Genomic DNA, 26,057 nt, shown 5'->3' with positions numbered 1-26,057 from the left:
CGCTCGCTGTATCTGGCTCGGGCCTCGTCGGTCGAACCAGTCGCCTCCTTTCTCTCCCTTCTGCTCGCACTCCCTCGCCTCTGCCCTCTCGTCGTCGATCGTCGTCCGTCGCGCCATGGTTTATAAGGATGAAAGTAGCAACAACCTGTCCAGCCTATACATCAGCACTTCGTCCAACGACATGCAGTACTAGGTCAATTGTAGAGTTAGGGTTAGGGTTTTTGTTTGTTGAATTGGTGGGGAATTTGTCTTTGATTTTTGGTTGGTTCTTTAGATCCCTGCTAGCATCGAAGACGAAGACTATATGGGCATCGAGATTTCGGCCCTGGATGTTTGCTCGGAGCATCGGTTGTCGCCTGAGCGTCACGTAGCATTTGAAGGATTTGAGACAGGCAGGAGGTTTTTAGTGTGTGCTCAGCCGGTAAGAATCTGTGCGATATATTTTGTCTGTAGGATATGTCCTGGGGATGCTCTGTTTTTGGTGATACTTAGTTTAGGCTGTAGAATGCTTAGTTTAGGCTGTAGAATGCTTACTTTTTTCTGATGGTCATTGTTTATTACAAATGGGCATCAATCATTGTCTAGTACAACTAAAGATGGTCACTTTTTTGGTCATTTAGTACTACTAATGTGCTCATTGTTTATGTCAAGTTGTAGGCACTCAATTTTTAGGCACGAGCTAGTGTTCATTAGTACTGCTCATTGTTGTTTTTTGTATTGCAGCAACCTCAGAATTGTGGTTTTCTTGGGTGGGTAGACCCAGAGTGGCCTACCACAATGCAAAATGCATTGTTGAAACTTTGGAAAATGTTGGAAGACAACAAGAGTGCTAGGAGGGATGATAATTTGGAGAGTTCACTGAAAATTCACCAACCGACAGAAGAGAAAAGAAATCTTGATGCAAACTATGACAAACTAGTAGAAGATGTGAATGAACTGCTCAATGCCGAGGAGCAGAGGGTCATGGATTTCAGCTATTTGCAGGATAAGGTGAATGCCCATGGTGCAGAGAGCTCTTGTGCTGCTGTGGCTGTCATGAAGACAGAGATTGATAAGAAAGAGGAGAAAATGGAACTTCAAGGGAAGTATTTAGTGCTTATGAACCTTGTAGAAGCTCAAGGCAGGGTCATTAGGAACCAGAAGGCTAATCATTTGAAGGAGAAGGAGGAGCTAAGTGAAGAGAACTACATTTTGAAGGTTCAGGTTGATAAACTGAACAATTCTGAGGAAAAACTCAAAGATGACATTGTGGTGCTCAACCAACACATTGCTGGTCTGAAGAAAGGAATGGAGAATCTCATTAAACAAAGGGATGAGCTGAAGGTCCAGATTGCTGATCAGTTTAAGGTAGTGGAGAAGAACGAACAAAAGTTGAAGATGATCAGAGCCATTTTGGATGGATGAGCTAGATGAAGATGAAGATTCAGATGAAGATGAAGAAGAAGTATGATGTGGTGCTCTTTTGTGACTTATGGTTCTTTAATGCAGTGTAATGTATGGATACAGTGGTTGTAAGTCATGTTCTTTAGGTTGAACTCTAGTATGCTATGGTTTGTACCCATGTTCTAATGTAAGAATCTTTGAATTATGCATGTTTAAGTGACCTGATGTATGTTCAACCCCACTATGTTGTGGTTTGCTATATATCTTCTTATATGTTGCATTATATATCTTCTTATATCATCAAATCTATTTCATGATCACTAAAAATACTGCAGCATATATAGAAAAAAATACTGCAACATATATAGAAAAATACCAGTGTATCTTCTTATATGTATTGTTCCAGTGTTATAGTATCTTCTATATAAGAAGATATAAGGAAAAGTAAGGTAAAATATTGCAACACATATAGAAAAATATTACAACACTGGTACAATACATATATAGAAACCAACAGGGAGTGGAAACCAACACTGGTACAACACAGAAACCAACATCATATGTGGAAACCAACACTCGTACAACAACATATATAGAAACCAACAATGGTACAACACATTAACCAACAACATATATAGAAACCAACACTGGTACAACGGCATATATAGAAACCAACACTGGTACAATACTACAACATATATCCCTCGAAGAGCTGATTGAACAGAGATTACAGGAAAAAGGTAGCATCATTCGGATTACAGGAAAAAGGAACATATATCCCTCGGATGGAAAGGTTTTTGCTTGACATTCAAAGCATCACAGGAAAAAGGTAGCATCATTCTACTTAACACCACTGGCAGTAAAAAAAATGCATCTAGCCAGAATGGTTTGTTGGGGCAGGAGCAGATGATGAACCTCTAGCTGCATATGTTGGGGCGGGAGTAGATGATGAACCTCCAACAGCAAATCTTGGGGCAGTGAAAGCCTTCTTGTAGATCTTGTAGGTTGAGGCTGTGATCTTGCTTCACTACTTGGTCTTGTAGGTCTTGCAGGTGGAGGTTGTGATATTGCTTCACTACTTGGTCTTGCAGGTGGAGGTTGTGATATTGCTTCACTACTTGGTCTTGTAGGTCTTGCAGGTGGAGGCTGTGATCTTGCTTCACTCCTTGGTCTTGTAGGTGCCTTGCAAAGCACATACACAAAAGGATTTAGCACATGAACATAAAAGATGCAAAGAAATTAACAAGTACTATTAAAAAGGGCTTACCACATGCTTGTTTTTCCTCAGAGCAACTTTGGTCTCAACTGTTTACTGCAGTTGGTGTACCTGTGGCCTTGGAGCCAACAGTTGCTGCATGTTATAGTGGCCATTCTTGAACTGTCCTTTGGTTTTGGAACCTCAAATCTGCCCTTTATTCTCTTCTCTTTGTTTCTCCCCCTCTTCACATGAAATTTGGGTGGCTCTATGTCTGGTCCACTTGTCCTTTTCCAATCATGTTCACGAGGAACATGATATATCATTGGCTGATAAGAAGCTAGGTAGAAGGGTTTTTTTGAAGAATTTGCACACATAGTCCTCTGGAAATATTTTTGCCTTATTAATTGCTGATATTGCATGGTTGCATGGTATGCCAGACAGGTCCCACTTCTTGCAGCCACATGTATAAAGTTCCAAGTTTACAACATGTGTTTGCTGCCCACTTGTCACTTGCCGTAAATTTACACCTACTTGGATAGGTTTGCAAAATCTGGACCTTTCCTTTTCCACCTCTAGCTTCTCAGCATAATGTGGTGTAATCTCCCATAGAGCTGCCTTTCCTCTCTCTCTCTCTTCCTATGCCACATCACCATCTGCTTGTCCTTAATACCATCAATCATAGTCCTAATAGGTTTTCCCCCTAAAATCTACTCCCTCCGTTCCTAAATATAAGTCTTTTTAGAGGTTCCACTAGTGGACTATATACGGATGTATATAGACATACTTTAGAATGTATATTCATTCATTTTTCTTCGTATGTAGACCCCTAGTGAAATTTCTTAAAAGACATATTTAGGAACGGAGGGAGTATGATGTAATTTTTGAACACCTCAGACAGGTTGTTAACAACCAAGTCTGTCTTGCAGTTAGTGTCAAAAGCATGCCTAGCCCATGTGTGCTTAGGTATTCCACTTAGGCACTTCCAAGCTCCCTCACTCTCATTTTTTAGATCATTCATGGCAGTGTTAAACTTGTGTTGGTTATAAGCATAACTTGCATTATCCATGCATTTCTTAAGATCTTCCCCCCTAAACCCAACATTTTGGAAATTTGCATAGAGGTGTCTAAGGAAAAATCTTTGATGGCAGTTTGGAAAAACTTGATTTACTACATTTAGCAGCCCCTGATCACATAGCATGCTAAATTTAGCTACTGTACAACTGCATCTATAACATAAAATGCTAATGCGGAACTTAATAACAAGAAGATGCATGCATACCTTCTGTCTATCACACATGATAGTATAAGGACCAAATTTCCCAGTTTCACCTCCTAGACATATCATCAATTGGTGCAGAAACCAACACCAGTTAGATGTGTCCTCTTGTCCAACTATAGCAAATGCAAGTGGGAAAATATTGTTATTCCCATCTCTTCCAGTGGCAGCAAGGATTTGATCACCAGTGGTCAGCTTAATGAAGCATCCATCAACACCTGTTGATACAAGCAAAGACCAATTTAATTCACTATAAAAGCAGTGGTAAGAAATTTAAGTCACAATAAAGGCATAACTAACCAATGAATGGTCTGCATCCATTCAGAAATCCCTCCCTTGCTCCATTTATGGAGAAGAACATAGCATGAAACCTTGGTCCTGGATGTGGTATTTTTGCAGTAAGTTTTGGAGTAACTGTTGTAACTACAACACTACTACCAGGGTTTGTATCCATGATGGTTTGAGCATAATCCCTAAGTTTGCTTCTTGTGCTCTCCTAGCACAGCTTCCACAACAAGGTTTTTGGCCCTATAGGCCATGTGCCTTGCCACATCAACACCATATTTCTCCCTGCAGTTGTTAATCAAAGTGTGTATGCTAGTTCTGGGATGAGACCTGAACAATGACTCATAGGTCTTTGCAAGCCACTTTGCACTAATCCTTGATTTCTCTGTGTTGGTAGGGCAAGTGTGCTCCAGCCTCATTTTCTTAATAGCAAAAGTCTTCTCCCCTTTGATAACTGCAACAACTATGCAAAACTGGCAGTGATCTTGCTTACAACAAGCAGTGATCCTTTGGTCTGAGTTTCTGTGATACCTGAAGTCTTGGGACTGTGTGATGTGAAAGCTCAACAAAGCTTCTCTGAATTGATGTTGATCCTTAAAGTACATGTACAGACATAACTGCTCACGTGGTTGCTCAAGTTTGTCATTGTACCACATCCTTGGTTTCCTTTTCTTGGCCCTACTCTTCCTCCCTTTAGGTAGCACAAGTGAGGGTGGCTCATGTCCATCATCTTCATCCTCAAACAACAAACAATAACCTTCTTCATCTGATGAAGGAATGAAATCAGGTTGCACCTCCTCTAACACACTTGAATGTGACCTAGTACTGGGGCCTTTCCTAACTTCAAGTTTCTTCCTCCTTTTTGCAGGTTCTTCTCTTGCAGAAAAATTGACAACCTCCTCCTCCTGCTCATCTGTCACGCCCAAGATGCGACCATACTCAATTTGGCACGGGGGCCTTGTCAAGGATAGAAGCGCATCTCGTTGTGTCGCAAGAATAGATATCGTTACAAGTACATGTACTGAAAAGAAGAGATATATACATAGAATTGGCTTACACTCGCCACAAGATACATCAGAGTCACATCAGTACATTACATAATCATCAAGAGTAAGAGCAGGGTCTGACTACGGACGAAAACAAACGAGAAAAGAAGAACGACGTCCATCCTTGCTATCCCAGGCTGCCGGCCTGGAACCCATCCTAGATCGATGATGATGAAGAAGAAGAAGAAGAAGCAACTCCAAATGAACAATCAACGCGCTCGCGTCAAGTAACCTTTACATGTACCTGCAATTGGTGTTGTAGTAATCTGTGAGCCACAGGGGACTCATCAATCTCATTTCCAAAGGTATCAAGACTAGCAAAGCTTAATGGGTGAGGCATGGTAAAGTGGTGAGGTTGCAGCAGCGGCTAAGCATTTATTTAGTGGCTAACTTACGAGTACAAGGAATGAGAGGGGGAAGATCTACCCATAGCGGACGTGACTACTGATGATCAAATGAATGATCCTAACACCTACCTACGTCAGACATAACCCCACCGTGTCCTCGATCGGAAGAGGAACTCGCGAAAGAGACAATCACGGTTACGCACACAGTTGGCATATTTTAATTAAGTTAACTTCAAGTTATCTGGAACCAGTGTTAAACAAAGCTTCCACGTTGCCACATAACCGCGGGCACGACTTTCCGAAAGATTTAACCCTGCAGGGGTGCTCCAACTAGTCCATCACAAATTACCAGAAGCCGCATAGAAATCCTCGATCATGAAGCTCGCGATCTCATCGGACTCCTTAGTCGAAAACCTCAACTCTGAGATTACCCAAAGCATCACCGGAATCCCGATGAACAAGATATCTCGTCAAAGGTAAAACTAATCCAGCAAGGCCGCCCGACGTGTCGACGATCCCGATAGGAGCCGCGTATCTCATTCTCAAGACATGACGGATGGAACTAGCTACGAGTGCCAAACCTCGAGTTTCCTCGCGGTGGCCCCACAGGCAGACTGTTTGGGGCCAACACCATCAGCACTGGCCCCTCCAGTTTATGTAAAATTACTCCTCAGGTTCATGACGCCCTATGCAACTCAGTTTTAACAAAACTATTATGTTGGGCAAATGTAGAACCAATGTTGGGCCTTGCTAGACCAGCTTTAACCTAAAACGAATTGTCAAGGGGGTCCCCATAACAACCCCGATCGTGTTAGGAGCGCTCAAATATGGAACATAACAACGGTAGCCGAAACTAAGGGGACAAAGGTGGAACAAAACACCAGGCTAGAAAGGCCGAACCTTCCACCTTTTACCAAGTATATAGGTGCATTAAATTAAATAGCATTTAATAGGGTAATATTACAAGGAACCCATGTTATCACATGGAAACATCTGCACCTGCAACTAGCAACGCTAATACATGGTTAAGCAAGCGGTAACATAGCCAATCAGTGGTTTGCTAGGTTGAACAGGTTGAAGGTTTTCATGGCATTGTTGAGAGGCTGATATTTAACATGTGGTAGGCAACGAGACATAATCGATAGAAGCGGTAAAACTAGCATGGCAATGATAGTAATGGTATATGGGGAAATGGTCATCTTGCCTGAGATCCCGCTTGGAAGAAGAATGACTTCGTGAAGCAGACGAACCGATGTAGTCGAACGGGTCCTCGCTTTCCGACACGCTTGCGGAACTCTATCGAGACGGAGGAAACCGGAAACAATCATCAACACAGATATACACCGCATGATGCAAGACACATATGATGCATGAACGGTCTAATGCAAGGCATGACAATCACAACAATCAAACACTACACATTAAGTGAAGCTCGATATGCAACGAGTTGCATATTGATGAAACTCCACGTTGAATTAGTTAGTTCACTCCCGTTCAGGTACACGGCTATATTAAATGTTGTTAAACATGGCACGAGGGTGAAGCACAAATTAATATACCTAGCTAGGCATTTTAAATGAGACCGGAACGACATATAGCAACTCCGAAATGACCCCACGTGTTAAATCTTAATTATATCCAGATTTGTCCTAAACACATTTTAGGTTTGTTAAACATCAAAACAAAGTGGTTCACGTGATTCTACTCGTCGTTCCGCTCCATTTACATATATGGCACATCTCCAACGGAGCTACGCACAAATAGTTACGACCTAAACCGTTTTCAACATGTCGACATGTAAACCGACACAAACAACATGTTAACATCCTTAAACATGCAAGAGAGTTGGAAATTGTTAATCTACTCGAAATTCTAGTCAAGTTTCATATAAAACTTGTCTCGATCCGGTGCACGGTCTAAAAGCTACGGGTGTTTGAAAATTGATGCCTTTTTCTGAAATTCACAAAATCCTAGTGCAGCAAAAAAAAGAGGAGAAACAAATATGGGGCAAAGCTTAGATTCAATCCCAGGAACCCTTGCATAAGGGTTGGCTGCGCTAGCCAACTATACTACTACTCTGTTGTGATATACTCCCTCCGTTTCAAAATATGAGACCTTTTAAATAATACACTAGAAGACTACATACGGAGCAAAATGAGTGAATCTACATTCTAAAATATGTCTATGTACATCCGTATGTAGTTCATAGTGCAATATCTAAAAGGTCTTATATTGAGGAACGGAGGGAGTAGCATAGGATTCTAAGCAGATGTAGTAGCACTTCCACATGATGCAGGTTAACGCAAAAAGTACATAATTATATTGGCACAACTGGGATTCGAACTCAAGACCCGTCTGTTGCAGAGGGCAACGATGACCAGTTGAGCTATCGAACGAGTTGTGCTAAAGCAGGGACGTTGCACTAGATAAAACATACCCCTCGCATACCTGACGAAAACTGAACCTGAAACAAAGGGTCGGGGATGCAGGCCTGGGCGGACGCATGAGGCGTGGAGAAGGCCAAATCCGGCGAAGTTTTATGTCAAAAATGGGTAGCTCCGCTCGGGGCGGATCCGCTCCCAGCGGTGGAGCTCCATCTACTGACAGGACGATGGTTGACAGAGGCGGTCATGGCGGGAGCTTCTGAAAACGGGAGACACAAAAAGATTCAGAGAGGAGATGGAGGGAGAGAAAGAAGAGAGATGGGAAAGAGGCGATGACGACCCACCGACGAGAGGTCAGCGAGGGCGGCGGCGCAAGGGAGGTCCGGCAGGAACGAATCCAGCGGTCGTTCCCTAGATCCATGCGGAGGGACGAGGTCCTGCACAGAAGCCCTCCACGGTGTTTCTGCTGCTGCTGCACGGGAAACAACAGAGGGAGAGAGAGACCTTAGAGAGTGATGGGGAGGGAAACAGAGAGACGAGGAAGCAGGCAAGGGGCAGCCTGGTCCGATGCTTGTGGCTGCCGGCGGGGTTGGCCTGAGGAGCTTGCTCCCTCCGATCCAGATCGGGAGCGCCAGTTGGGGCTCGGGGCTGCTGCTGCTGTTGCTGGCGCGAGGGGAAAATAGAGGAGGCCGCGGGGCACGGAGGGCCCGATCTCCTCGTGATCGACCACAGAATAGAGAGAGATGGTTGCCACGATCCAATCGGGATCGAGCAGGAGGCCGAATGCTGCGGGGTTGGTCGGGCGCCGAAAGAAAGGAGGTGGGTGGCGGCGCGAGGAGGATCGAATGGATTTGACAGCCTAGGGTTAGGGTAGGCTGGGCTAGTTTGCATGTAAATAGCAAACGGGTCTGAATGATGTCTAATTAGAGCCCTCCGATTCTACATCGGACGGCTAATATAAATAAGTTAGGGAGATCAATTGACAAACCGAAGGCGGTTTGCGGTAAAACAGGGTTGATGTGCACTGTGCGGAGGGGCTAGGCGGAGATGAGAGGAAAAACGGGCGACCCGGCAACGAGATTTAAAATATCGAAAGACGTCCAACGATAGACCGAATACGGTGCCGCTATGGTCGACCGTTCGGGTACCATACGGACTCCGATTGCGACGAAACTTGACAGGCGGCCTAGCTATAACTAATTACAACCGCACGCCAAGTTCCAACCCAATCAGAGAAAGTTTTTCACACGCTTTTAAAACAAGGTTTTGATGTTGCCCCGGGCGCGTGCGTGTGTGGTCGGGCTCGGAACGGACAACGACGAGAACCGACAACTAACAACGGATGCAACTTTTGAAAAACTGGCGGCAAAGGAGATGCCGATGCAATGCAGATGATGCGCATGATGTGATGATGCAAACTAAATGACGATGCAACAAACAAAATATTCACACGACGGAAACGGAAATAAAGGGAATCTTCTGGGGCGTCGGCATCGGGCTGTCACAACTCTCCTACACTACAAGAGGATCTCGCACCGAGATTCAAGAATGAAAGGGGGAGAGGATGAGAAAGAACAAGAGGTAAAAACTTAGTCGCTTCTTTGACAAACGTGTGAAACCTATAATCCTTGAAAGTTGCAAAGAGATGACGAATGATATGAGAAACAAGCAAGAATTCACCAAAAATTTCGGCAGCACTTCGGTAGGAAAATGGGACAAAAAATTCGATAAGAAGAGAGAAATAGACAATATACATAGCAAACAACTAAATAGAACAAGGGAACACCATGATCTTGATAGAACAACATGCTAGACCCAAAAGAGCAACATCACAATGCCTCCGGAACAAGAGAATATGAACTAGCTCAAGCGGAAGAAGAGAATGAAAAGAATGACAACTATTATCATAATAGAATTGAAGAGCCTCCAGACAGAAAAATGACGTAGTAGTTGGAAAACCAACAACGAAAATAACAAGATAGTAGTGGGCTTATGAAAATCATCTCAACAAATATGAGGTGACAACCCACCACTAAAAGAAACAAGGGTAGTTGAAAGCAAACATATCAAAACTTCTTACACCAAGAGGGTGCATTGAGAACTAGGATTAATGACAAGCACCATGATAGCAACAATCCATAGGAAAAGCTTTAGGTGGAGTCTAAACCAAGATAGCTCAATGAAGAAATCATGGGTTGAAATATCTCATGATCAAAGAATTGGTGGATTTAATTATCTCATTATTGAAAGGAAAACTCTTCAGGCTCCTACACTAACAAGACTGCGATAATACCACCTGACAGGATAAAGGTAGAACAAATGCACTGGAAATGCAAGGGAAAGCATACTTGAGGTACTCCAACAAGAATCTTGAAGAACACTTTGAGAATGAATTGAAACCTTGATGAACCACCATGAAGGACCTCCATATACAAATGAACGATGCAAAGATATGAAGGAAGAAAATAATATGATTATGACCTGCCAAGGTTTAGATGAAGCCTCACAAAGAGATACTTAAAAGAACTTGGAACTCCGGAAAAGAAAGATAAGCACATGGAAAAAGAATTTATATCATGAGCCACTCCGGAAGAAGAATTCAGATTACTATGAACAAGAATAAGAATTATGTTATGCTTATCCTTCATCAAGTTTAATTGATGACAAGCAATGGATTTAGCATAGAACTTAATCATGTTGAAAGAATCTTGAAGAGACAGAGAGATAAGCACCACTTGAAGTATAATTGAAGGAAGCACCGGTAAGAATTCACATTTGAATGGGAACACCACGAATTAATGGAGATACAAGAGAATGAACAGATCATGAGCCACGTGAGAGCAAATTAGAATAGGGCACCGGGATAATAGAGATACGAACGAAGAGACAACAATTGAGAAGAATTAGAGAACGAAAGCTGAAAGCTGAGAACGAAGAAGTCTTTCGAAATGATGGCCTTCGGAGGATCGAGAATGAAAACAACTCAGAAAAGCACCGGATAGCAAGCAATAGATTCTCATGATTGGGAACAAATCAAGATGATGGAACCAAGCTGAAATGATGAATCTTCTGGAGAATGAACCAAGATTTGAGTGAAACACTCCTTCAGATTTCCAAGCTGAGAATGATGAGAACACCACCAAGAATTAATGAGACACTCCGGAATAAAGAAGAGTGAAAGGTTGAGCCAAATATGAGAATTAAATCTAATAGGTCTTGGAGAAGGGATATGACTGATGAAATTCATACTCACGTCATAGTTGAAAAAAATTAAAGATCTCTGGAAAGATTAAAAGAGCTAGGAAAGATCCTGGGAAAACCTGTGGGTTATGGGCCCACTCAAAGAAACCACCATTAGAAAAGATTGCTTAGAAGAGAGATATTGCACTGGTATGAAGAGAACTCGATGAGGTTAGCACCTCGAAATAACTAAAAGAATTGAAAACACGAAACTTCCGAGATATCTTCAACACTCCGGATAGAAAAAAAAGGAATGAATAGCAAGATAGGCTCGTAAGAATTTCCAACATAGGGAAGAATTACAAGGACGAAAAGGACATGATGAACACGAATAGCTGAGTTGAATTCACCAGAAAAGATAACACGATTGAATAAAGATGAACATGAAGCTCCTGAGAATCTACACAATGAATCACCAGCTACAAAAGGAAGAAGAGATAGCGGAAGCATCACTGAATAAGAAGGCACTTGGATGAAATCCAAACACTGAAGAAAAGGGTGGGGAAAAACAAAGACAACTTGGGACAGATGAGATGAACTCCGAAATAAAATGAGAGAATGATCTGAAAATATTGGAGAGGACTGAATTCACTGAAGAAAAGCACACCGGTTGAAAAGAATTGACATAACAACTCCGGTTGACAAGAGTTGATAAGCCAACCTGATTGAACAAAAGAATTTGCATTCCCATAAAACATGAGAACACCCCTTGGAAGGATATGAATTCACCACTTGACATCGAAGCAACTCGAATTACCATATTCCAACAAAACAAAGGATGAGGCTTGCAAATTAGCCAGAACAAACTCATGAGAGAGATTTCGTTCGATATTTTCGTGGACAGGATCGCGCCGGCTTGAACCTTACAGTAGCCATCAAGTGCAAGGCAGTGCACCCGACATACGAAGCGTCCCCGAGTCGTAGCAAGCTACAAGGACTCTTTAAGACACAATGAGAACCGCTGTAAGTCGACCGTCAACAAACGAATCCACTAGATGTCGAACCCCAACCTAACATCATACATTTGTTGGAAGATTGTCCTATAAGCAACTACTTGAATTCTCACCTAAGAATTCCCGAAATATCTGGTCATGCAATCTGGTACACAGATACAAGGAGTAATAATCACACAACTCCTATACTAACCCGTCACATGTATCACATCCGTCAACACACGACCAGAATCTCGGACCTTCATCTACAACAGACCCTCGTGATCACAACGATACAAAGTATGGCAGTACTCCCGAACAATCTGCACGAGTACTGGGGACATCGGGGTTATCTCGCCACTACTAGTATTGAAGCAATTACCAACATCCTTCGTTCTGACAACGATGTGCTCGAGAATCCCCTGGAACTCAACTCCCCGGAAGAAATCAAGTCAGACAGGAGGCACCAAGACAGAACTCTGTCACATCGGCATCATATAGATTCCAAAAATATCCGTGTGATCCTAAAAAAATTTGAGCAAGAAGAGGAGTAGAATTAAATTACTACGTCAAGATTCCTCACCAGAGCATAGAAGAGGAGAAAAAAGAATCCTACTCTCCGATATATAACTAGACTCAAAGCAATTTTTCACTAGACTCGACTCGGCCAAGTTCGATCAATCAAGGGGGCTCCTAGGTCGGTACTGCTCATATACCAACTTGTCACGCCCAAGATGCGACCCTATACTTAATTTGGCACGAGGGCCTTGTTAGGGATAGAAGCGCATCTCGTCGTGTCACAAGAATGGATATCGTTACATGTACATGTACTGAAAAGAAGAGATATATACATAGAATTGGCTTACACTCACCACAAGCTACATCAGAGTCACATCAGTACATTACATAATCATCAAGAGTAAGAGCAGGGCCCGACTACGGACGAAACAAACAAGAAAAGAAGAACGACATCCATCCTTGCTATCCCAAGCTACCGGCCTGGAACCCATCCTAGATCAATGAAGAAGAAGAAGCAACTCCAAATGAACAATCAACGCGCTCGCGTCAAGTAACCTTTACATGTACCTGCAATTGGTGTTGTAGTAATCTGTGAGCCACAGGGGACTCATCAATCTCATTTCCAAAGGTATCAAGACTAGTAAAGCTTAATGGGTGAGGCATGGTAAAGTGGTGAGGTTGCAGCAGCGGCTAAGCATTTATTTAGTGGCTAACTTACGAGTACAAGAAATAAGAGGGGGAAGATCTACCCATAGCGGACGTGACTACTGATGATCAAATGAATGATCCTGAACACCTACCTACGTCAGACATAACCCCACCGTGTCCTCGATCGGAGAAGGAACTCGCGAAAGAGACAGTCACGGTTACGCACACAGTTGGCATATTTTAATTAAGTTAACTTCAAGTTATCTAGAACCAGTGTTAAACAAAGTTTCCACGTTGCCACATAACCGCGTGCACAGCTTTCCAAAAAATTTAACCCTGCAGGGGTGCTCCAACTAGTCCATAACAAATTACCACAAGCCGCATAGATATCCTCGATCACGAAGCTCGCGATCTCGTCGGACTCCTTAGTGGAAAACCTCAACTCTGAGATTACCCAAAGCATCACCGAAATCCCGATGCAAGATATCTCGTCAAAGGTAAAACTAATCCAGCAAGGCCGCCCGACGTATCGACGATCCCGATAGGAGCCGCGTATCTCGTTCTTAGGACACGACGTATGGAACTAGCTACGAGTGCCAAACCTCGAGTTTCCTCGCGGTGGCCCCGCAGGCAGACCGTTTGGGACCAACACCATCAGCACTGGCCCCTCCTGTTTATGTAAAATTACTCCTCGGGTTCATGACGCCCTATGCAACTCAGTTTTAACAAAATTATTATGTTGGGCAAATGTAGAACCAATGTTGGGCCTTGCCAGACTAGCTTTAATCTAAAACGAATTATCAAGGGGGTCCCCATAACAACCCCGATCGTGTTAGGAGCGCTCAAATATGGAACATAACACCGGTAGCCGAAACTAAGGGGGCAAAGGTGGAACAAAACACCAGGCTAGAAAGGCCGAGCCTTCCACCTTTTACCAAGTATATAGGTGCATTAAATTAAATAACATTTAATTGGGTGATATTACAAGGAACCCATGTTATCACATGGAAGCATATGCACCTGCAACTAGCAACGCTAATACATGGTTAAGCAAGCGGTAACATAGCCAATCAGTGGTTTGCTAGGTTGAACAGGTTGAAGGTTTTCATGGCATTGTTGAGAGGCTGGTATTTAACATGTGGTAGGCAACGAGACATAATCGATAGAAGCGGTAAAACTGGCATGGCAATGATAGTAATGGTATCTGGGGAAATGGTCATCTTGCGTGAGATCCCGCTTGGAAGAAGAATGACTTCGTGAAGCAGACGAACCGATGTAGTCGAATGGGTCCTCGCTTTCCGACACGCTTGCGGAACTCTATCGAGACGAAGGAAACCGGAAACAATCATCAACACAGATATACACCACACGATGCAAGACACATATGATGCATGAACGGTCTAATGCAAGGCATGACAATCACAACAATCAAACACTACACATTAAGTGAAGCTCGATATGCAACGAGTTGCATATCGACGAAACTCCAGGTTGAATTATTTAGTCCACTCCCGTTCATGTACACGGCTATATTAAATGTTGTTAAACATGGCATGAGGGTGAAGCACAAATTAATCTACCTAGCTAGGCATTTTAAATGAGACCGGAACGACATATAGCAACTCCGAAATGACCCCACGTGTTAAATCTTAATTCTGTCCAGATTTATTCTAAACACATTTTAGGTTTGTTAAACGGCAAAACAAAGTGGTTCACGTGATTCTACTCGTCGTTCTGATCCATTTACATATATGGCACATCTCCAATGGAGCTACGGACAAATTAATCTACCTAGCTAGGCATTTTAAATGAGACCGGAACGACATATAGCAACTCCGAAATGACCCCACGTGTTAAATCTTAATTCTGTCCAGATTTGTCCTAAACACATTTTAGGTTTGTTAAACGGCAAAACAAAGTGGTTCACATGATTCTACTCATCGTTTTGATCCATTTACATATATGGCACATCTCCAACGGAGCTACGGACAAATAGTTACGACCTAAACCGTTTTCAACACGTCGACACGTAAACCGACACAAACAGCACGTTAACAGCCTCAAACATGCATGAGAGTTGGAAATTGTTAATCTACGCGAAATTCTAGTCAAGTTTCATATAAAACTTGTCTTGATCCGGTGCATGGTCTAAAAGCTACGGGTGTTTGAAAATTGATGCCTTTTCCTGAAATTCACAAAATCCTAGTGCAGCAAAAAAAAAGAGAGGAGAAACAAATATGGGGCAAAGCTGGGAATCGATCCCAGGAGCCCTTGCATAAGGGTTTGGCTGCGCTAGCCAACTATACTACTACTCTGTTGTGATATAGCATAGGATTCCAGGCAGATGTAGTAGCACTTCCAGAGGGTGCAGGTTAACACATAAGGATTTGGCTGCGCTAGCCAACTATACTACTACTCTGTTGTGATATAGCATAGGATTCCAGGCAGATGTAGTAGCACTTCCACAGGGTGCAGGTTAACGCAAAAAGTACATAATTATATTGGCACAACTGGGATTCGAACTCAAGACCCCTCTATTGGGGAGGGCAACGATGACCAGTTCAGCTATCAAACGAGTTCTGCTCAAGCAGGGACGTCGCGCTAGATAAAACATACCCCTCGCATACCTGATGAAAACTGAACCTGAAACAAAGGGTCGGGGATGCAGGCCTGGGCGGACGCAGGAGGCGCGGAGAAGGCCAAATCCGGCGAAGTTTTATGGCAAAAATGGGTAGCTCCGATCGGGGAGGATCCGCTCCCAGCGGTGGAGCTCCATCCACTGACAGGACGATGGTTGACAGAGGCGGTCATGGCCGGAGCTTCTAAAAACCCGAGACACAAAAAGATTGAGAGAGGAGATGGAGGGAGAGAAAGAAGAGAGATGGGAAAGAGGCGACGACGACCCACCAACGAGAGGTCAGCGAGGGCGGCGGTGCAAGGGAGGTCCGGCAGGAACGAATCCAACGGTCGTTCCCTAGATCCGTGCGGAGGGACGAGGTCCTGTAGAGAAGCCCTCCATGGTGTTCCTGCTGCTGCTGCACGGGAAACAAGAGAGGGAGAGAGAGACCTTAGAGAGTGATGGGGAGGGAAACAGAGAGACGAGGAAGCAGGCAAGGGGCAGCCTGGTCCGATGCTTGTGGCTGCCGACGGGGTTGGCCTCAGGAGCTTGCTCCCTCCAATCCAGATCGGGAGCGCTAGTTGGGGCTCGGGGCTGTTGCTGCTGTTGCTGGCCCAAGGGGAAAATAGAGGAGGCCGTGGGGCACAGAGGGCCCGATCTCCTCGTGATCGACCACGGAACAGAGAGAGATGGTTGCCTAGATCCACTCGGGATTGAGCAGGAGGCCGAATGCTGCGGGGTTGGTCAGGCGGACGGGCGCCGAAAGAAAGGAGGTGGGTGGCAGCGCGAGGAGGATCGAATGGATTTGATAGCCTAGGGTTAGGGTAGGCTGGGCTAGTTTGCATATAAATAGCAAACGGGTCTAAATGATGTCTAATTAGAGCCCTTCGATTCTAGATCGAACGGCTAATACATATAAGTTAGGGAGATCAATTGACAAACCGAAGGCGGTTTGCGGTGAAACAGGGTTGATGTGCACTGTGCGGAGGGGCTAGGCGGAGATGAAAGGAAAAATGGGCGACTCGGCAACGAGATTTAAAATATCGAAAGACGTCCGACGATAGACTGAATACGGTGCCGCTACGATCGACCGTTCGGGTATCACACGGACTCCGATTGCGACGAAACTTGACAGGCGACCTAGCTATAACTAATTACGACCGCACGCCAAGTTCCAACCCAATCAGAGAAAGTTTTTCACACGCTTTTAAAACAAGGTTTTGACGTTGCCGCGGGCGCGTGCGTGTGTGGTCGGGCTCGGAACGGACAACGACGAGAACCGGCAACTAACAACGGATGCAACTTTTGAAAAATTGGCGACAATGGAGATGCCGATGCAATGCAGATGATGCGCATGATGCGATGATGCAAACTAAATGACGATGCAACAAACAAAATATTCATACGACGGAAACGGAAATAAAGGGGAATCTTCTGGGGCGTCGGCATCGGGCTGTCACATCATCCTCCTCCATCTCAAACAAATCCTCAACATCAGTGTCACCCTCATAATGTAGTTGTTCCTCATCTGAATTTTCATGTGAATCTTCATCTTGATCTACATGTTCCTCCATGGAGAAAGGATTGTTATCACTGTCATATGCATCCTCAGATTCATCACTACTATTGTGTGCCTGCTGAAACACTGGCTCTTCCTCCATTACAGCTTTGAGCTTATCCTTTCTGAAGTTTATGCTCTCTTGGGTGCGCAGAGCAGTAGGTTCAGTAGGGCTGCCATGATAAACAACACCTTCTGGATCAACAGCAAGAACTGCATGCTCACTGAGATCATACAGAACAGCTGGTTGATACAATATTGTTGCTAATTGTTCTTCTCTATGACATACATTAATGACATTGATCACATTTGATCTCTCTTCTCTTTGACATAAAAATTTTAGTGATGCCCTCACTAGCAAATTCAGAACTAGACTATGCTTGTATTCCTTCTTCACTTGCTGCAGTTTGATGTTTGTGTCAATCAATTCTAAGCCATGCTCTATCTCCTCTCCTATGCCTAAATTTTTCATGTGGTAGAGCTCATCAGAGAAATAAAACCCTTGTGTTTTCAGCACTGCATATAAGTTCAGAAAATGTAACATTTGAGCTACATAGCTTCATTTCCAAATTTGGCTTCGAATCAAAGTGAATCCAAAGTTTCCAAACAACATCATGCAAACTACATTTGACAGAAATAATTTCAAATGAGCAACTAACCCTAGCCCAACAGATTTTAATTAGGAAGAAAGAGGGGTAGAGTACTTACACCATGCTGCCACCAGCACCACTGGTCCAGTGATGGCTACTGGTAGGGTTGGCCACCTAGATCGCTGCCAGCTTCACCCCGTCCTCCATGGATAGCGCCGCCTCCTCCTCCAAATCCTCATTCGTCGGAGGAGTGGTACGAACTGGAGCCGCGGTCTCCACAACCAGACCTACGTGGTCATCTGGCCCGAGGCCGGGAAGGTCTCCGTACCCGCCCGCAACGTCACCACCGCCGGGAGTCGCCGCCACCATCGCCAGAGAGCCGCGCAGAGAGGGAGAGGGGAGAGGAAGGCTAGGGTTCGTCTAGTTCGGCCGAGCCAGTTACAGCAGGCGACCGAGCCGGTTCGGTCGCGGTCGCAGTCGTGTATGCCACCGTGTACGCTTGACATGCGGGCTAGGTATGTCACATACATCACCAATACACATGTATATGTTGTCAGCCCGTTTTGCAACAATTAGGCTATGAACTAGCACTGACATGCAAAGATTTTGACTATTTGTACCTATCCGCCACGACGTGTCCAAGTGTGGTAGTGTCCTGCAATTTTCTCCTTTGATCCGAAGCCCATTAATGTTGCTAACAGTTGTTTCATGTGGGGTTCTGGACGGCTTTGCTGAAACATTCAGCTGAATTAAAAAGAAAGGTTTAAAAAAACGAAGCTTTGCTGGGCAAGCCGCAACTTAGAACAACTTGCCCCAAGGATTGGTATACCTATATTTTTTGAGTAAATCCTATTTGGCGCTGCACGCGCCGGTTAAAGTGCATTTTTCTTAACCGGTTCCTGCAACGTTCGGTCATGGGCAGGCCCGTGTAAGTTCCCGCGGGCGGAAGATTTTTCCGGTTCTGTGAAGCTTTTCGAAGCTTTCTACATGGGTTTTTTCATTTAGGTTTCGTTTTTCTTTTCTTTCTTTTTTGTTTCATTTCTTTACTCTTTTTATTAATTTTTCATTTCCATTTTATTTTTATATAATTGTTTATTTTTTGAAAAAGCGCATCCCGTTTTTGATGAACTTTTTTTCAAACGAATAAACTCTTTTCCAAATCAATGAACCTTTTACAATTTTTTTATTAAAATTCTATGAATTTTTTTGAATATGGCTGAATCTTTTCCAATTTTTGATGAAATTTTTTTAAATTTGATGAACTTTTTTTTGAAATGGATGTTTTTTTTCAAAATTGATGAATTTTTTAAAGGTTTTTGAACTTTTTTCAGTTCAACGGACTTTTTTATAACATACATGATTTGTTTTTAAATTAGTGAACTTTTGAAAAAAATGATATTTTTTTTCAAATTCTTTGAACTTTTTTTCAAATTCTATGAACGTTTTTCAAACTTTATGACCTTTTTTTGAAATTGATGATTTTTTTCTAAAATTCAATGATTTTTTTTGTGAAATTTGATGAATGATTTTCAAATTCGACAAACTTGTTTTTGTTTTGTGAACTTTTTTCAAAATTAATGAACTTTTTTTGGAATTGGTGAACTTTATTTCGAAAGATTTGATGAACTTTTCATATTTCTGTGAACTATTTTTCAAATTCGAGATATTGTTTTTAGATGCATGAACATTTTTTGTTTTCATGATTTTGAAATAATAATTCAGAAGGCAACGGTTGACCAAAAGTTGAAACCGTTTGGACCTTCGAGCCTTATGTTTTTAAGGTTAAAAAAAGCTGAAACAGCCCCAAAACAGTGCATATGACGTGTTTTTGGTGTAATGTCGCATAGGTCTATGTTTTTGATTTCCAAATTTATTGATTGAAATGTAATGTGGAGTGAATGCAAATTCCTTGGCATCATTGCAACTTGATGTGAACGTGATCTGCAGTTTTGTGCAAGTATGGGAATGAGAGATAGAATCAAAATGGTCTATATATAGGTATCAAGTTTTAGGTTAGCTAGCCGCCGGAGAAGGACATGAATATTTCGTGCAAATCATCTCTCTCATGTACGTAGTACTAGTACGTCCACATATAGCAATACTCCCAACTATAGCCGTTCTCGGCTAAGCATGGAGCTTTTCTCCCCGCCACACGTCCATCCACCTCATCGGCGCCGATCGTAGCCATGAGATCGCAGCCATCAGGCTCAACTCGACTCGTCCATTGACAACTGATTCACCGGAAAGCACGGCTGGCGCCGCTGTAATTTCGTATCCATGCCGCACGCTGCGGTGGCCGCAAATCGGAGTTCAAAAGGCCCGGGAGCGGGGAGACCCGCTCGACCTCCTCTCCTCTTCCCCATTCCTTCTACCACCATCTCTCTCTCGGCCATATATAAGGTGCAATCTCGACCCCTTCCACCACCCTAGCGCCTTACCTCCTTCTCCACGCCAAGGATACGCACAATCATTCGTTCCACGCAGCGGCGGCGTCAAAGGTGCGATGGAGCGCCGGCCGGAGCTGCGGCGGTCGATGACGCTCTCGGAGCAGCTGTCCACGCCCGACCCGGCCATCCGCGACTTCCTCAGGATCCCCGCCGACAACAGCCACCTGAGCGCTGACGCCGGTCGCACCGCGGCGGACGGTGGAGGTAGTGGCGGCATGGTCAACTGGAAGCCGCTGCGCGACCGTCTCCGGCTCCGCCGCTCCGTGAACGCCTGGTCCAGTCCGTCGGAGAAGCCCAGCACGACGGACAGCGCCGGTAGCCTGAAGAACAGCGGCAGCGGCAGCCACCGCAGCAACAAGTACATCTACGCGCAAGGTGAGGCCACGGCGGCCTTCTCCCGCACCTCCTCCCTCCGCCAGACTCCCACATTCTCGCGCGCGGCCTCCACTCGGGTCTGTTCCGCAGCCACGATCGGACGCGCCGACCGCTCTGCCACCGTGGTCGACGACGAGGGTTCCGAGGACGAGTCAGAGCACGACGAGGACGAGGAGGAAGGCAAGGAGGAGGCGCCGGCGGCGCAGATGTCCCTGATGGCGCTGCTGGAGCAGACGGACAGCTGGGACGAGGACGAGGACGAGGACGAGGGCGCAGGCGGCGGGGCCAGCAAGAACGCGCACGCCGACGACGACGAGGACGACGGCGAGGGGCGCGAGGAGGAGATGGTGCACGTGTGCTGCGTGTGCATGGTGCGGCACAAGGGCGCCGCCTTCATCCCGTGCGGCCACACATTCTGCCGCCTCTGCTCCCGCGAGCTCTGGGTCAGCCGCGGCAACTGCCCGCTCTGCAACGGCTTCATCCAGGAGATCCTCGACATCTTCTGATCAAACCAGCATCGTCTTCCTATCTATCCGTCAGACTCTTGATTCCTCGGAGCAATTGCCCGAAATCATTCACGCGTCCGCGAGTACCACGGTTGATGGCGAGTGAGCGGCCAACGCGCCACCCCGCTCTGAAACTGAGACCCGTATCATATCATAGGTAAATTGGTCATCAGTCAGTTCGATGACGCTCTGCCTGCGATTTATTTCTCGAATGTGATTAACTGTATCAAGTGTACTTAGTAATGTTCTGGAATAAGAATGGGATACCTGCAATGATACATCGAAAAAGGAAAAAATCTATTTTAAATCTTAAATCTATAGAAGTCGGTGGAATGAACCCTCAAGTTAAAATTCTGGTTGATGGTATCATGAACTATGCAATCCCGATTTAAATCTACAAGTTGATCCTTTGAAGAGATGAACTTGATCTGTAATAGCTTCTGAGAAACACGTTCCCTCACAAAGTGATAGTCAACTTCGATGTGTTTGGTTCGAGCATGGAATACCGGATTTGCAGAGAGGTATGTAGCACCAATGTTATCACACCAAAGTATAGGAGGCTGCGGTTGTGAAATCCCCAATTCCTGAAGCAAAGATTGTACCCATATGAGCTCTGCAGTGGCATTGGCCACAGCCTTATATTCAGCTTCAGTACTGCTACGTGACATAGTAGCCTGTTTCCGAGCACTCCAGGCGATCAAGTTGGAGCCAAAGAACACAGCATAGCCCCCCGTGGATCGCGTGTCATCCGGACTGCCAGCCCAATCCGCATCAGAATACGCTGGGAGCACCCCAGTAGGGTTCGGCCGAAGGTGAAGCCCATGGGACAGTGTAAGTCGGACATAGCGCATGATGCGCTTAACAGCAGACCAATGAGTGTCACGGGGTGCATGAAGATACTGACAAACTCTGTTGACCGCAAAAGAGATATCTGGTCTCGTTATCGTCAGATACTGAAGACCACCAACAATACTCCTGTACATAGTAGCATCAGCAGAGGACAGAAGCTCACCATCAACAGCAGTAATCTTGTCAGTGGTAGACATAGGGGTAGTTGACGTCTTGCACTTAAGCATCCCAGCTCGCTGCAACAAGTCTAATGAATACTTCTTTTGTGTCATAACAAGACCAACATCCCTAGGAGCCACTTCCACACCGAGAAAGTAGTGAAGTCTCCCAAGATCTTTGACAGCAAAATCAGTACCAAGAGCACGAACAAGAGCGTCAGCAGCAAACTGTGAAGAACTGAGCAGAATGATATCATCTACATAAACCAGCAAGTACATAGTGACCTCAGGTTTCTGTAGAAGAAATAATGATGAATCAGCAGTAGATGGTGCAAAACCATGAGCACGAAGAGCTGTCGCAAGACGGGCATGCCAGGCACGGGGTGCTTGCTTCAGACCATAGAGTGCTTTGGTAAGACGACATAGATAATCAGGACGATCAGGATCAGAAAAACCAGGCAGTTGTCGCATATAAACCTCCTCCTCCAATAAGCCATGAAGGAAAGCATTCTGCACATCAAGCTGACGAAGAGACCAAACTCGAGTAACTGCAAGCGACAGAAGAAGCCTGATAGTAGTAGGTTTGACCACAGGGCTGAAAATGTCCTCATAATCAAGACCATAGCGTTGCCGAAATCCCCTAGCAACAAGACGCGCTTTGTAGCGCTCAATAGATCCATCAGAATGCTTTTTTACCTTGAAGACCCATTTAAAATCAATGACGTTGACCCTAGGGGTGGAGGAACCAGAGTCCACGTCTCATTGCGAAGAAGAGCGTGATACTCCTGCTCCATAGCCTCTCTCCAATGAGGAATAGTCAGCGCAGTCTGATACGTACGCGGTTCCAAGGACGGATCCGCAAGAGCAGCAGCCATGCAAGAGGCATACCACGCAACAGTACCGTCGGTGCGCTTAAGAAGGCAGACAACACCACTGCGGCTGTGTGTGTGGGCGAGAGGCCACAGGAGCCGGCAAGGGGCCAGCTGGCGGTGAGCTGCGCGGCGGTGATGTGGGCCCAACCGGCGAGGGGCTGGGCGTTGGCGAAGAGGGCCCAGCCAGCGAAGGGTTGGGCGTCGAGGAAGAGGACCCAGCCGGGGAGGGGCTGGGCGGCGGTGAAGACAGCCCAGCCGGCGATGAGCTGGGCGGCGGTGACGGGTGCCCAGCCGGCGAGGGGCTGGACGGCGCCGACAAGCGTAGCGACGGTGACGCAGGCGAGGACGGCCGCACGGGCAAGACGGGGCGAGGGCTCACCGGGGGTGGCGCGGGGCGTGAGGCCAGCGGCAGCAGCCCAGGCGCAGGCGAGACCGCCGGTTGCACCGGCGCCGAGAGGGGGGCCGACCGAACCGGCGTCGCCAGGGAACCACAGTCTTCGCGACCGACAGCAGCCGGTGCCGCTGCAGGCTCGTCCAGAAGCTCAAGACGAGCACCTCTACCAACACCTGCACCATGGTTAGGTAACAAAATAGGAGCATATGCAAGATCATCAAATTGGTCAGGGGCAAGAGAGGATGAATGCATAGATGGCGACTCATGGGTGGACACAGGTAAGTTGGCAAAGGGAAACACATGTTCATCAAACACAACATCCCGAGATATATAGACACGATTTGTGGGAACATGAAGACATTTGTATCCTTTATGAAGGGAACTATAGCCAAGGAAAACACACTTCTTAGAACGAAACTCGAGCTTACGTTTATTGTAGGGACGTAAATGTGGCCAGCAAGCACACCCAAACACCTTAAAAAAGGTATAATCGGGTTGTTCATTAAGAAGGAGTTCGATAGGAGTCTTCATGTCTAAAACACGAGTAGGAGTACGGTTGATGAGGAAACATGCGGTGGTAAAAGCATCACTTTAAAACCGAAAAGGAACAGAAGCATGGGCCAAAAGAGTAAGATCAGTCTCAACAATATGACGATGCTTACGTTCGACAGAACCATTCTGCTAATGTGTATGTGGACATGCTAAACGATGCGCGATCCCAAGCGAGCTGAAAAAGGAATCAAGGTTGCGATATTCGCCACCCCAATCTGACTGCACATGAACAATCTTATGCTTGAGAAGGCGTTCAACATGTTTTTGAAATTGAACAACTATATGAAACACATCAGATTTACGCTTAAGAAGATAAAGCCAAGTAAAGCGACTGTAAGCATCAATGAAACTGACATAATAATTATGACCACTGGTAGAAGTCTGTGCAGGACCCCATACATCTGAAAAGACAAGTTCAAGAGGATGTTTGACCTCACGACTAGATGCTGAAAAAGGAAGTTGATGACTCTTCCCTTGCTGACAAGCATCACACACTACTACATCTTTATTATTAGACATGCTAGGAAGCTCATGACGACGCAAAATATGACGGACGATAGGAGTGGCAGGATGACCAAGACGAGCATGCCACTGTGACGGCGAAACACGAACTCCGTTAAAAACCTAAGAGACGCCAGGATGCTCCAGACGATAGAGACCCTGGCATAGCTGTCCGCTAAGAAGAACGTCCCTCGTGGCTCGATCCTTAATAAAAAGATCAAAGGGGTGAAATTCACAGAGAACATTGTTATCAGCGTTAAGCTTAGGAACTGAAAGGAGATTACGCGTCATAGCAGGAACGCGAAGAACATTACGAAGTTGAAGACTCCTATTTGGATGGCTAGTGAGAAGACATGCTTGACCAATATGAGAGATGCGCATACCTACTCCATTGGCGGTGTGAACCTTGTCGGTGCCGTGGTAGGCCTCACGAGAGTGGAGCTTGCCGAGCTCGCTGGTGAGGTGATCCGTAGCCCCACTGCCCATGTACCAGTGGGGGTCAACGGGATAGGACTGTGTGTGTCCCTGCTGCTCCCGAGGTGCTGGCTTATCAGCCAACTGCGCCTGACGCTCGTTGTTGCGCGAGTCCTTGTCGTCGTTGTAGAGGCCAAGGAAACTCTTCTGGAAGCGGCGGTGGCACTTAGAGGCATAGTGACCCGCACGTCCACAGAGCTGGCACTCCCGGGTAGGACGACCCCCCCCCCCCAGAGGACGATGCAGGGGGAGGGGCCGAAAGTAGCGGCGCAGTGGGACCCTTGCCCGAGGGGGCCAAGTGAGCAGCAGAGCCCGAACCGCCGCGACCCGCCTTGTAGGCGGCGTTTGCCGAGGGAAGACCTCGGCCACGAGTGCGGCGCGCCTCCATGCGCTGCTCGGTGAGAAGAAGACGCGAGCAGAGCTCGTGCGCCGGCATCGGAGACGTGTGGCCACGCTCGTTGATGATCTCCACAAGTCCATCATACTCCTCGTCAAGACCGTTGACGATGTAGGAGTTGAACTCGGTGTCGGTGAGAGGCTGGCCAATGGAGGCCAGAGTGTCGGCGATGGACTTGACCTTGTGGTAGAAGGCGGTGGTCGTGCCATCGAGCTTCTCGCACTCACCAAGTTGGGGACAGAGAGCACTGGAACGCGCCTGCGACTGCGACGCGAAGGAGCGCTCCAGGATAGTCCAGGCCTCGTGAGAGGTCTTGGCGAAGACGAGCATCCCGGCAACCTCCGGGGTAAGCGACCCCTGGATAGCCGAGAGGTTCGCCTGGTCCTGCCCTGTCCAGACGCGATGCGCTGGGTTGTAGATGGGTCCATTGACGCTGTCCACGATCGCAGGAGGGCACGGATAGGAGTCGTCGACGTAGCCGAGGAGGTAATGACTCCCAAGGAGTGGAA

The 26,057-nt window shown here is 45.9% G+C and overlaps 1 protein-coding gene across 1 annotated transcript; it reads left to right on the top strand.

Moving 5' to 3' along the window:
- The first annotated feature begins 20,281 nt into the window (after window positions 1–20,281).
- Window positions 20,282–21,629, top strand: LOC123440124. Its single transcript, XM_045116699.1, has one exon. It carries the CDS (start codon window positions 20,527–20,529, stop codon window positions 21,349–21,351), a length of 825 nt encoding a protein of 274 aa, XP_044972634.1. The 5' UTR covers window positions 20,282–20,526; the 3' UTR covers window positions 21,352–21,629.
- Window positions 21,630–26,057: the final 4,428 nt, after the last annotated feature.

Source organism: Hordeum vulgare, chromosome 3H (assembly GCF_904849725.1).
Source record: "Hordeum vulgare subsp. vulgare chromosome 3H, MorexV3_pseudomolecules_assembly, whole genome shotgun sequence".
NCBI classification, from domain to species: Eukaryota; Viridiplantae; Streptophyta; class Magnoliopsida; order Poales; family Poaceae; genus Hordeum; species Hordeum vulgare.
Note: the sequence above shows the minus strand (reverse complement) of the source record. Positions and strands in the feature narration are given on the sequence as shown.